This window comes from Branchiostoma lanceolatum, chromosome 12 (assembly GCF_035083965.1).
Source record: "Branchiostoma lanceolatum isolate klBraLanc5 chromosome 12, klBraLanc5.hap2, whole genome shotgun sequence".
NCBI classification, from domain to species: Eukaryota; Metazoa; Chordata; class Leptocardii; order Amphioxiformes; family Branchiostomatidae; genus Branchiostoma; species Branchiostoma lanceolatum.
The window spans coordinates 16554978-16569128 of NC_089733.1; the positions used below are offsets into that span (position 1 = coordinate 16554978).

At 44.3% G+C, this 14151-nt stretch overlaps 1 protein-coding gene across 1 annotated transcript; it reads right to left on the reverse strand.

Moving 5' to 3' along the window:
* Positions 1–3781: 3781 nt before the first annotated feature.
* Positions 3782–12022, reverse strand: LOC136445845 (dentin sialophosphoprotein-like). The gene is made up of 2 exons (XM_066444009.1): positions 6720–12022; positions 3782–5595 (listed from the first exon to the last, which is right to left on the reverse strand). The coding sequence occupies exons 1-2, from the start codon at positions 11999–12001 to the stop codon at positions 5184–5186; spliced, it is 5694 nt and encodes a 1897-aa protein (XP_066300106.1). The 5' UTR covers positions 12002–12022; the 3' UTR covers positions 3782–5183.
* Positions 12023–14151: the final 2129 nt, after the last annotated feature.

Sequence of the window (14151 nt, forward strand, 5' to 3'; positions counted from 1 at the left end):
GGAGTTGTTATATCAATGTTTACATTATGATATTACAAACGTCTTTGCTAAATCATGCCCGAATGCCATGATACTTTGTACAGAATCAAACTGAAAGTAGAGTATGGAGTGCACACCACTATTGATGCTCCTAACTAAAAGTAACCCGTTTACTATTGTTGGGGCTTGTATATTTCAGTATACATGTATTCCATTGTTGAACATTTCTAGTCAGTTTTCTTCCCGCATTCCAGACTGGACGAATGATGGAGACTCTGACGCACTACGACTTACAGTTACTTAGAGGAATTAAGCAGCTTGGAGGAGTTAACGCGCTGTTGGGCGTAAAAGGTTCGTACGAAAGAAAGCTTTGCATGTTTGACTTTCAAAGTGAGTCGACACCATATCAGTGGTATGTAGTAAAGGAAAACAACAGACTGGCAAGCAAAGATCAACAGACAAGCTGCACGAGTGCCAAATACTGTCTGCAGTGGGGTCAGTTGGAAACGTTTACCTCCTGAAGTCATGGGTTAACGCTTTACTTTTATCACACAATGATGAGCTCAAGCCCCTGTCACACTTGTGCGTATATACAAGCCCGCATGAGTTGCGTCTTAACATGTTTTTGGTCAAGATTGAGTTTTCAGCCCAAGAAGCCTTGGTTCGATAACTAGGCTGCACAACGGTGGGTCAACGCAGAAAACAACTTCTTCCAAACAAACTTTCCTTAGACCTAAGAAATGTTAATGCGCAACTCATGCGCACTTGAATATACGCACAAGTGTGACAGGGCCCTAACGTTAGCCAGAACTGAAGAGAAATAAAACAATTGCAATTTGAGGCTTCGGAAAAGTTTTATCATCTATAAGTATAAGCTTTAATCAATCCGTTCCTATATCAGGATATATATGATGGGGAGAGACGTCGCTGCTCGCCTGATCTAATGAAATCTGTAGTTGTCTTTCAAACCGCTAGAGGACGCTATTGTGTTGAAAGAAACCTGACTGAGTATTTCAAGGGAAGGACATGACAATTACACAACACATAATAAACCACACAAAAGTTTTCTGAAGAGTCAGGCTCATTCTCAGTCATAAATGAAGGATAGCGGTCGCTATATGAAACGTCTGACTCTGTCGAGAATTTTTGTTGCTAGATTTATTTTGTTTCATGTACATGTACTAGTATTGATCTTCCTGGATGTCTAACTTTCATCGACGTTTTAGAACGAGCATCTTGACAACAAAGAGTTCTCGCTCTCTTTGTCGTGGCTAGCTAGTCGTGGCTTAACTTCCAGGTCTTGACAAGAATGTATTCTTACTGTTTTCTGTTGAATTGAGACTCATAAATTCCAGAATCAGAAGAGGGAGGTTCTTTTTCGGGACGTTTTGTGTAGACGTGTAAGACGTGCTGTGGTTTCCTCTGCGCTTCCTCGGCAGAATTCCGTCCTGTCTTCTTGGTGTATATTTAGAACCGACGGTTCCGTTCTTGTCACTCGTTTTCAGAAATAGAAGTCCGCTCGGACCAACTCTTCCTCGTGACTTTGCGCCTGTTTGTTCGCAGGATTCAGAGCGTGCTTGCACGCAGTGGCCACTTTTACAAACTAATATTTCAAGCAGATATTGGAATGGATTTTAGATATGCCATTTCATATGTAAACGAGAAAAAAATGTTTTAGCACACATATGCGATGGGTTCAGATCCGGATTATACGTTCGAACCTGAACCTCTGGACTTGAATCCGGACCTGAACCTGAGTTTAGGTACACAGCACTAGCTGTGTCGTTTGGGGGGCTTCCCCGCAGGGGCAGACCGCACTTGAAGCCTTGCCCCATCTAGATAGATAAACGGGTACGACGTGGAGGGAATTACAACGCCATTGTAACAGTGGGGTTCGTGCGCCATTGACCAGTCTAACCGAACCTTTTAGCCTAGTGGTTAGCTTGTGCAGTCTGTGGACTGGCGGGCCCGATCCCCGGGAGCCAGTTCAGGAATTTAACGTTGGGTAACATAAATTCGGGATTTTTCCGATAATACATTATTCATGAGAAGTTAGCTAGATACCGTAGCAATGGTTATACTACTATGTCCATGTGTTCCCCTTGTTGTGTTAGGAGCAAACTTTGAGGAAAATATCGTCTTCAGTCCACTATCACACGCAACATTTAGACAAAAAAGTGTTCCTCACAAACCTTTGTCGTCTGCTTGACGACAGGATTCTAGGTATTAATATGGCGGCGGGAAAATACACGTGCCGTAGGTTGTAGCAACAAAGAGGAGTTTTGATGATTGATCACACTTAGAATCCAGTTGCAGGTTAGCAAAAGAGATTGTAATAAGTTGTCTTGTAAATAATTGTGTTTAGCAGGAAGCGGATGTGACATTTGTCTTATAAACCAGCCGACAACCATGTTGTATAATTCTCCCACGAAGCCCTCAGACTGTTCCAATAAGGGACGGAGAGTTTTTGACGTCGCCAACTTCTAATGCATGGTTATCGAAGCTTTTCAGACAGTGTTCTGAATACGTTAGTCTGTCATGTTTGCATTTCTAGCGGTATTACTTATGTGCATCTAGCACATATCCCTAAATACCCCGTTTTCGAAAAATCCCGAATTGAAGTACCCCGCGAATTTATGTTACCCAACGTTACATGTACTTTAGATAGAGATCGCTAGGTGTCCTCCCAATGTGGTTGAATACCGTAAATGACGTTGCAAACTCAACAAATAGTCGTTACATACAGCAAAAATATTATCTACTGAATACTAGCTACTTCGTGCTATTTTTCTATGCATAACGTTATCTATCTATCTATCGAGTCCTGATGCCAAAGAAAAGTTGGTCACCGTTCCTCACCTTAGGAACTGAAATATGTTTATGTGGAAAGGACCCGATAGAAACAATGTATGATAAGAAATACTGGAGAACGAGCTTTTTTTCTCACTTTAACTCTGTAAGAGTATAATAATAGATATAATATATATTTAATGTGTTACTGTGTACCTTTTTTTGGCTTGCAACTGACATTTTGGCATAGTAATGAATTTCTTTTCTATATCAAATGAATTTTTATATATTGAAGTTATCTGAGGTAAGAGCAATAAAGAATGAGACACAAAAAATATGACACACACAAGGTATGGTACACAATATTTTACTGAAATTTTCTTAGACCCTGGACAATGAAATGGCGATAAAAAATAATGCCATTTCTGGGAAATCATGATTTTCATTTCCTACGACACTACGAGTCCAGAAAATTCACAGGATAATCCTCTCTGTTCTGGTGGCTGTTCTTATGTACAGATCTTCTACGATATGTACATGTGTCATAATCACAAACAGTAAGGTTCATCCTGTAGCTAGAGATGTTGGTAGACATGATTTGAACTTTTCAAAGACCAGAAAATGCAGCTTCCTCCTTGTTTGAAGGGTAGTAGGCTGAACAGACAAGAGATTCCAGTAGTTATCAAAGCTAAACATCAGTAACTACATGTTGGTCACTGAGAAATGGAAGAACTATCTTATAAAAGTGCAACTTGTTTCACTTTGCCACAGTATCTTAGACAAAAACTATCATAAGCTCTACTTATATAAGGGAAGAAGGCAAATCATCAGCATATCAACAATTCCCACTACATACAGACAGTAGAAATAGCTCTGAAGTAAATGTAATGACCTTTGAACTTTTGGAGGTTTTATGTGATTATCAAAGAGAAAAAATAAAAGACACCTGATTCCTTAAATGGTCAGCCTGGAAGAACAAAAACTGGAATTTCTGCACCACTACATGTATTCAGAAATCTATAATACAAGTTTTCTTTTCCGGAAAGTTTGGTTTGTGTAAATGGGCATTAAATCTACATAGAAATACTTTCCACTGTACGTTTCAATGTTTGATGTTAGCAACAAATGGCAGTTCGGTGTCAGTTGAAACATAGGAATGACTGCAAGACTTTTGCTTTAACATTGACTGCATGTCTGGCTTGAAAACTGTAACATCAGTGACTGTATGTGTGTCTTGAAGGCTGTATAACATCAAGTCAATATCTGGGAGCCAAAAGCTATATTGTACAGCTGAACATACGAAAGGAAAAAAATAAATCAAATTCTACCTAAACAATATCTGAGAATAAACTAGCCTTTTCGTATGTACATAGGTCTATATAGTGAAGACATTAGTGTTGTATGTTGTACCAAGAGTACAATCTCTTCCTCTTCTCATCAACATGTGTACCCTGTTCAAGTGACAGTTCTGATATTCCCTACAGCGTTCTGTAACCAACTTCCCCCAAACAGAACAACGTTATAGTTTTTGGATGACTCATAAGGCCACATCAATTTATATTCTTGGTTCTTTTACATTTCAAGGTGAAAATATAGCAAGCGGACATCATAAAAGCAGAGGGAAAGGAGGAAAACTTAGACATGAGTGTATTCACTCATAAACTTGAGTGCACCAAGGTGTAAACTTGCTCCTCGGGCTTTGTTTTCACATATTTACCCAGTTAAGCATAATTTTTGAAAATCCAAGAACCAAAAAATTAAATTGATGTGGCCTACTGAAGGAAATACATGAATACAACTTACAGAAATAATAAGGAAACTATCATATCTAAGCATCTTAAGGGCTGATACACAGCTGACAGCATTCTAAGAACCACTGTAGCAGAACACCTTAAAGATTTAACAAACTTCAACTCGAGTAAATAAACCATACTCTAAATACAATACCATACATAATACTATGAGTACATCTAGCTTATTGTAGCTTTCCAACTAAAGTTATACATTCTTGAAACTTAACTGCAAACTTTATGAACCCAAATGCCTATTCTATCAGTAAATTTTCTCATCTACTGAAATCTATGGGAACCACATGTATAACTTTTTAAAATAAAGAGGTAATATCAAAGTAAATATCAAACGAGATCCTGTTGCTTTTTTATAGACAGCATCTACACTGGCTTGCTTGCAATGGAGTAAATGAATGATATGCAACCAAACACTGAACTCATAGCCGTAATAATCCTTAATCAGAATATGAACAATATTTTGTTTGTTTGGTTCAACTACAGATGTCTTCATTTCTATGTTCAAACTTTCTAAATACTCATACCATAAATTCATTATCGAAATTCGTTGAGCAGCATGAATGATTATGAGACTTGTGTGAAACTGTAAAAAAATAGAGGAGTTGCTTATGTTCCGGGAGGGGGAGGTTCGTCTTTAGTAAGAGCGAGTCTTGGTTGACGCAATGGGATGGGGGCATGCCTCATGGGAGGGGGTAGGTTGCCTCCGAACTGCATTCCTGGGGGAGGGGGGAGCACAGGAGGGGGTAGGAACCCAGGAGGAGGGACAGGGGGTAAGGCAGACACGTACATGGGAGGGGGTGGGGCTTGGTATCCAGAAAACGAAAAAGGAGGTGCAGTGAGTGGAGGTGGGGGGAGTGGAGGGGCTGAAGGGGGTTGTGAGATGACTTGAGGCTGCTGCTGAGGCTGTGGTGGGGGGTTGACGTTGTGCAGCTGCTGCCGCTCGTGTTGCTGCTCCTTCTGTTTCTGCTGCAGTTCCAGCTGCTTCTGGATGTGAAGCTGGGCCTGCTCCTGCAACCTCCTACGGAAATAAGTCAAAGGATTTAAAAGGGTCTGTGTGGGGGGTCCCAAAAACGCTTTATGCTAAATTCAGAAGAACCCCCTGAACATCACCCTCAAATCAAGGAAGGCAATCAAACAAAATTTGGCCGCCTTGCTATGAATTCCATGAATAAGACTGCTTTCCCTACAACTTACGGGAAATCGAAATAGGCTACCTTCGTCTAATAGAAAAGAGCATGCAGACCCTCACTTAATAAAAAGCTTTTACTCAAAGACCACTTTCTCTCCTTGCTTGTACTATCTCAAGATAAGCACAGCTACACCAATGAAGGCCTTTGGGTATCTACGAGATCCACCAGAACAAGAAAACTTCTCAGGTATATGATGATAGCTACGGGCATCAGCAATGTGTACAACATAGATAAAGGAGTTCAAGTCAAAAGACAAAGGCGGCAGTAAAATTACTAGAAGGCCACACCAATTTATCTTCTTGCACTTTGATTTTAAAGTGAAAATTTAGCTAGCGGACATCATAAAAGCAGAGTGCAGGGAGGAGAACTTAATCATGAGTGTATTCGCTCCATGAAACTGAGTGCAACAAGGCATAAACCTGGTCCTCAGGCTTTTGTTTCTTTATTGTTTTCCAGTTCAGAATATTTCAGAATATATATATTTTTAAAATCCGAGAAACAAAAAATCAAGTTGGTGTGGCTGAAGCTTCACAATGGAGGGCAGAACATAATATAACTTCTTTTATGTCATATACTAGTATCGCAAAAACGTTCGATATGGGTGTTCTGGACCGGGTGATAACTTTGGGTTATCACCCGGGCTTCCATAGAATATTTAGAATGCATTTTGAGTGCGCTGCTATCAAAAATTTGAATACTGGATTTGGGCATTGGAATGTTCGAGGATACCAACTTTTCTCAACTTCTGGCACATTTCGCATTGAAATGTGTGTTTTCTCGGGTGGGTATGACACAAATAGAATACAACACGGTGTATTCCGCATCACCCTCGGTCCCAGCCCTCCTGTGGGTCGGATCCCCCTCCGGCCTATGACCGTCGGGGCAATCCAACCCGCAGTCGGGCTGGAACCTCGGGTGATACAGAGTACCCCGTGTTGTATTCTATATTTACCTGTATTTGTCCATCTCCTCAGGTGAGATAGCTGGGGGAACTTTAGCCTGGCCGGCACCATCGTCTCTCTTGTCCTGTTCTTTGCTCTCCTTGGCGACCTCTTGGCTCGCTTCCTTTCGAACATCTGGTCGGACGATCCTCGGCGTTTGGTTCATGGTGAAGGAGATCTTGCCAAGAACACCTCCATCGGCTCGAGAAGCAACCGTGGGAGCAGCATCAGTGAGAGGGAAGCTGTTCCCAGCCATCTCTTCAGTTGGAGGTTCTTCTAACTTAAAGATGGCTTCTGCAACATCATCCTTCTTCCCTGATACTGGCGACACAGCTTCTTTCTTTGTTGTCATCAGTTTCCTGACAATCGGAATCTTCCCGATGATGGGGAGAACAGCCTTCTTTTCCAGAGATGGGGGTAGTTTTGGACCGAAGTAGCCGGCAGGAGGGTTCTTCAGCTTGATTCCTGCTCGAACGGCGGCATCTACTGATTCGTCGGAGGCACTTTTCTTGTTCCTGGCCTTCTGGAGGAGCTGCTTGGCGATTGCTGCCATGGCTTCGCTGTGAGGTCTGTCCACTGGGGACGTAACTTCTTTGCTGTTGGGTTCACTCTTGACTAGAGCTGTAGGCGCTGAAACGGTCTCGGCTACGTCTTCGACTGTTTGTTGTGAGGACACCATGGTACTTCTGTCTGCCTGGTGGCGAGAGTCATCCCTTTCCCTACTCCTGGAGTCATCTCGTTTTTCAGAATTCTCCCGACTCTGGCGTCTGTTGTCGATGCTTCTGGATCTCCTTGGAGAGTAGCGGGAAGACTTCCTCGAGTGTCTTGAGTAGCTCCTGTCCGAGCTGTACCTGTCTTCGCTGTCAGAGTAGCGACGTTTATGTCCCCGCCTACTTGCGTGATGTTTGTCATAGTCGCTGTGTTCCCCTGATGTCGAGTAGTCTGAAGACGAATGTCGAGTGTGCCTCCTTCTACTCCTCCTATCGCTGTGCCTGTCACGCGACCTCCTGTGTCTCTCTTCAGAGCTGTAAGAATAGCTGTCTGTGTACTCCCTTGGCTGCCTTCTGTGGCTTTCGTCCCTTTCAGTAGAGTAGCTGTTATAGGAATAGTCCCTCCTGCTGTGGTGCCCATCCTCCTTACTTCTCCGCCTGTTGCCCCCATGGTCAGAGCCACTGCCTTCGTTGCTGGAATACTCTGACGAGGAGTATTTCCGGTAAGACTGGTGTTTTTCCTTCTCCTCACTCTGACTGTGCCTGCTGCTTCTGCTCTGCTTCTCAGAGGCGTCGTCCTGCCGTTGGAGGTTACTTTCAGACCTCCTTGGAGGAGCCCTGTCTTTCCCGAACAGAAAGCTCCATTTCCCTTGCGGCCTGTCGACCTTATCTTTTACGTTCTGCTTCTCGCTTCTCCTCCTGTGTTCTGACTCGCTGGAGTTGCTGTGGCGTCTCGCCCTGCTGTTGTCTGTGTCTTCACCTTTACGACCGGATCTCTCCTTGTCCTTCCCTCCTTTGGCATGCTCCACCTTTGCTGAGTGTTTCTCCCTGTGTTTTTTACCCCCATCAGAAGACTGGCTGCTCCTTGAGGAGGACCTTGTTCTATGCGTTGACTTACTGCCTTCTTTGGTATCTTCTTTAGACTTCCTTGACAACTTACTGCTGTGAGAATGCTTCTCGTCATCCGAGTCTTCTTGCTGGCTTTCGGAATCAGACTTTGTCTGTTGCTTTCTCCTGTGAACCTGTTTCTCACCGTTTCTGGAAGACTTATCCCTTCCTTTCTTCCTTGGTAATTTCTGGCCGCTGCTTTCTGTAACATGTGGTGAGGAAGACGCTCCCTTATGCTTCCCTGATGTTTTGAGGGCAACTTTGGCTTTTTGAGTTGCAGGACTTTTGTCAGATGATTTTGATGGGGACGCTTTCTTGCTTTTGTTCTTACTCATCTGTTCTGGCTCACTTTCGTCGCTGCCAGACTTTTCTGAGGCACTTGAGCTTTCCGAATGACTTTCCCATTTCGACTTCATCAGCTTGCTGACCATCCGATGGCTGTCTTCCTTCGTCGAACCCTTTTTGTGTTTGTGTTTTGACTTGTCTGCCTGCTCTGTGTTGTGCTGGTATTTCTTAGACCTGTGTTGCTTATGTGAAAGAGCTGGGGGGAGGGAGGCTCCAAAGTAATCCTCATCTTCTGTGTCTTCACTCTCATCAGCTGATTCTGCTGTTTTGACTTTCTTTGATTTTGCTTTTTTAGACTTCCTTGGTCTCGGTGATGAGGCTTCAGCTGCTGAGCTCTCCTCAGAGGAACCGGCTGACTCTGTTTTAACTTCATCTTCTGGGATCTTCTTTGACTTCTTTTTAGTGCTTTGCTTCTTGCTTTTATCAGTGTCTTCTGACACAGATTCCTCTGAAGGACTCCTTTGCTCTCGGGATTTCTTGGACTTCTTCTTGTCTTTGGATCTACCATGATGTGACGATGTGTGCGGTGGATCTTCCTGCGATTCTTCCTCCTGTTTGTGTGATTTCTTCTTCTTGCTTCTCCTCGTTGACGCTGTTTCTACATTTTGAGGCACTTCTTGTTTGGGAGAATGCTTTCGCTGCATAGTTTCATCTTGCGAGGAATCCTCCTCAGATGGTGGGGATGAGTCTGTCTTTCTCGACCGCTTCTTTTTCTTACTGCTCTTCTTTGATTTCTTACTTTTGGCGGAGTTGTCGACGGCAGATGCCTTTTGTTTGATCTTAGCTGCGTGTCTGTCCTTACCTCTTCGTTTAGCATGGCTCTGTAGAACAGCCTCTTCTTTTGTCTCCTCATCAGATTCTGATTCTGAAGCGCTTTCTGAAGAATCCTTTTCCACGACTACTTTCGGCCTTTTTGCCTTCCTGGATGACATCTTCTCTTTCACCACTTTGTCCTTCCTCTTGTATTTTCTTTTCCTGCTTTTCTTCTCTTCCTCGTACAGGGACTCCTCCGAATCAGACCCTTCCGACTCCTGAGTTATTTGGCCCTTCTGGTGTTTCTTATCTGGCCGCTCGTTGCTAGAGCTGTTCTCATCCCTCTCTACAGACATGTTGTCATCTTCTAAATCGGACTCAGACTCTGATGATGATGACTCGGGGCAATGCGGCTTTACATGCTTTTCTCGGTGTCTACTTCCCTTCTGCTGCTTCCTCTTCCTTGCAGGCACCTTCTCCTGGCATTCGTCATCGGAACTTTCATCTGTCTCGCTGGGTGATTTCCTCCTCTTCGAGCCCTTCTTCTTCTTACTCTTCTTTGAGTGTTTCCTGCCCAACTCCTCCCCATCTCTTCTCCTCTTCCTTCCGTCGTCAGAACTCTCAGAGCCGGAGCTGTGATGTTTCTTCCCATTTTTCCCCACGGTGCCCTTTGGAGTGTTGCCGCCGTTCTTCTGCGACGTGGAAGAAGACCTGTTGCCACCATTTCCGTTCCCCTGTTGTGAGTGGCTGTTTCGTTCCCCTCCGGATGTCTTCCCTTCCCCATCCACAGCCTCATCCCTGCTTCCGTTGCTGGAGGCGGGTACTTTGTTTTCCGAAGCAGCTTTGCTTGAACTTTTCTTGGGAGACGTGCTTGGCCTCTGCTTTGGGACGAATTGCCCAGGCAGCAGCATACTCTGAGGAGCTCCTGCAGCTGCAGCATTGAGGCCGGGTTTGGACTGGGAGGGTTTGAAAACATTCGGTGGCGGTTTCAAAGGCCAGGCATTGGGGACAGGGTGCTTCTGTAGCCTGTTGGCTGCGTTCTTAAGTTTCACCTGAACGCTTCTCACAGCCCACTCCTCACGATGGTCGCTGCACCACCCCGGCTCGGTGTAAGGGTACCATCCACGATTTAAAGCACTTGGAGAGCTGGAACTGTCCGAGCGATGGTCCTTCTGGTCATATAAGGCATCGATGATGGACTGAAGATCTGAAGAGTGTGGCGTCGTGTCTTCTTCAGGGTGCTGACTGCTGGCCGGTCCTGTTTGGGTCAGCGCGCGGAACTCAAAGTGAAGAGGATTACAGCTGTAGGAAAGGACTGGTGAAGTCTGGGTGAAGCGTATCATCTCTGCCGGCCACTGCAAGACGGTGTCATCCTTGCTGACCACCTCCACGAAGCTTGGCTTCCCTTCTTTGGCAGGGACCTCTGCGGAACTGTCCAGCTTGGAAGGGATTCCTTTCGACGGCTCTTTTCTCAAAGGGCTCGGCTTCCTGCCAAGGGGTGTGCAGCTTGTGTGAGAGCCGTTTGAATTTCTTGAAAGGCTATTTCCATTTCTCCTTGATGTGGTTACTTCCATCTGCTGGCTCCCAGTGTCATACTCCGGTTCCTGTTTCACATGAACAGCCCTCTCCTGTTCACCAGAGTCGATAGCTGTGTTGTTTTTCTCAAGATCAGCGTCGTCACATTTACGAGTCCTTGACTCCTCCAAAGGACCTTTGTCATTGCTTTCTTTTAGATCTTCGAGAACGTTATTGTTGTCAGATTTCTGCTCGTAAGCGCCATTTTTCTTTTTCTTCTTTCGGACGGTCTCGACCAAGCCCGTATCTTTATTGAGTACGATGTGATCGTTTGACTTGATGAAAATCATGAACGGCCAACGAGGTTTGACCCTACAGTGCGCAGGAGGGAAGTAATGATAATACTCTCTCTCTCCCTCATCTTCTTCCTCCTTTTTCACCCTCCTCCTTTTCCTCACGTCTTTCTCATCTTTCTTATCTGCTTCGTCACTTTTTTCCGTCTTTGGCACTTCTGTGGGAGGAGGCAGGGCAGACATTTTCTTCTTCTGACCGGTGGGATTTTCCTCTTCGCTGTCGTCTCCATTTTCTTCTGCATTGTCTCCAAACACAGAAGCCAGTTGTATCTTCGTACTTGCCTTCTTTTTCACAATACTGAAGGAAAACGCTGGTTTAGGAGACATGGATGCAGCTTGTCCGAAACTCGAGGCACCGTTAGGATGGGTGGTACTGAACGTCTCAAGCCTTTTCTTGGCAAGAGCTTTTCCTAGCAGCGACATTGCAGACGTATCCATCTGCCTCAATTCTTCTTCATCTTCGGGAGGTGGTGGGGGTGGGGGGTCCTCCTCAGGGGGTGGTGGGAGAGGCTCCGATGGAAGGGGTGGCGCAGGAGGCCTGGGTATCGGGGCGTCGAACATCGAAGTTGGTTCCGGTTCAGGCGACGGCACGTCTGGTATGATGTCGACCTCTTCGTTGTCTGTCAAGTCGTCGTTGTCGAGTTCCGGGGGTGGAACGCTGTGCCACGATTGGTTCTCCTTCGGCGAGTCGTCAGACGGGCCAACTTCGATGAACCCGCTCTTGAACATGCCTCCTCCCGCTGAGCCAGGGTTCCTGTGGACGACATAAAAAGAATGATTACAATGATTAATTATTATTATTATTATGATGAATTTCTTTGGCTCAGATAACAGAGGTTCTGGGTTCAAATCCGAGGTCTCAATTCAGCCCCCGGCTGCGAATTGAGAGTAGACGGCCCACCCAATAACAATAGCACCCTGATGTATATGACTCCACAGAGTTAGAAGAAAATGTGTGTTTTCCTCCAAAACAACTTAACTTACTATATCAAGTGGCATCGTATGGTGCAATTGGTAGGTTTTGCCCAGAACCGAATGGTCCCGGGTTCGAAAACACCGACATGCCGCAATGTTGTGCCCTTGGGAAAGGCAAATTTGCACGAGTTTCTTCACATGACTCAGGTGAAAATGAGTACCTAGTTTTGGTTAGGGGCATCCCTCAGATAGGACTTTAAATGGTGGCCCTGTATTTGAGGGGAGCCACACCTCGAGTACGTTGAAGAACCCACTGCACTTATCGAAAAGAGTAGGGGTCCTTCCCGGTGTGAGTGGTTCAAGGCCTAGTCCTATGGCTGCACATGGGGCAATTGTCGTCACCAGAGTAAGTGCCGAACGGCAGCCACTCCAGACCCTTGCGATCTAGCCCCGCTGATTGTGCCCTCCTCGCAATCCAGCGCCTGGCTGCGAAGAGAGAGTAGTCTTCCTACCCAATAACAAGAGCACCCTGGCACTTAACAAGACTTTCCTAACTCCACACAGTTCTAAATAAGTACCTAGCTTCAGTTGGAGATGTCCAGATCCTTGCGATCTAGCCTCACCAATTGTAAGCTCCTGGCTGCGAAGAGAGAGTAGTCTTCCTAGTAACAATAGTGCCCTGATGTATACGACTACACAGCAACATGCGTTCTGATCCTGATGACTACTTTTGCAGAACAGACCAAAATTACTGACATCATTGCCACAGATATATTGTTGGGACAGAGAAAGTAATCACGTAAAGTGCATCAAGGGATGGTTATAGTACTGCCATTAGATCAATATTCTTAATGGTAAGGACAATAAAATAGACTACGGAGGAGAAAGACTGTCATCTCTTTTAGTATATTCAGGATGTTCGTCGCAAATGAACTTAAAAGGGCTGTAAACACTATAAAGTATGATTTCATGACATTAGACCAACATCTATTTTGTGTGTAAAAAGTGATTGCCTCTGGTAGTAGTACTAGTTCCTCAGCATTTCATATCGTTCATTTGTTTGGGTACAAAAAAGGATGACTCAAAAGGTTTTAAAGGTTATTTTTTGCAAGAAGGCCTTCCTTCCTTCAAAATTACTTACAAGTTTTAACCTCCTTTAACATCTAAATCTGCCGGGTTACATAAATTCGCTACTTTGAAAAACAGTGAGTTTGAGAGATCTCTAGTGCAGCACCCACCAGGTATGCACAGTGTAGATATACAGGAGTGCATTTTTACTGGAGGACGTTGGGTTGGAGATCTGTTTGGACATATCTTTTCAGGGTGGGGGAGTATATACCCTGGTGGAATTATGTTTAACTTAGTAGATGTTACATTGTACAAGTGCATTGATTCTACAGAACTGCCGACTATCACAAAACTATATTCAATCAAATTACAGTATACATTATTCATCATACCTGACTCAACAAATTTAAAGTCTAGGTGAAAATGCATGTTTAGCATTTCCTAAAGAAACCCAATCTCAACTACAGCGTTTTTTCATACAAAAGTAATCCATTAACTCAAAAGCTAAGGGAGTAAATAATTGGCAAAATCCTGCAGGAAAGTTGAAGGTATAACTGTACAACAGTATACATTTATTATACCTGACTCACAAATATAAACTAGGTGAAAATGCATGTATAGCATTTCCTTCAGAAACCCAAATTCAACTTCAGTTCTCCATACGGAAGTACTGTAAATACATTTAAGTTTGCATGGTTTTTATTTCGCACTAAGGTGAAAATGGAGTGTTTGCGGTGGTTTAAAGTTTGCGGCAGGGCTATAAACACATACTGCTACAGTATTGGTCAAAAATGTTCGTGGTGGTTTTAAGTTTGCGGTGAAACAGTCGCCGCAAAAACTGCGAACATAAAACCATCGCGAACATTTCCGCATATACTGTAGTTTTTTTCATACGA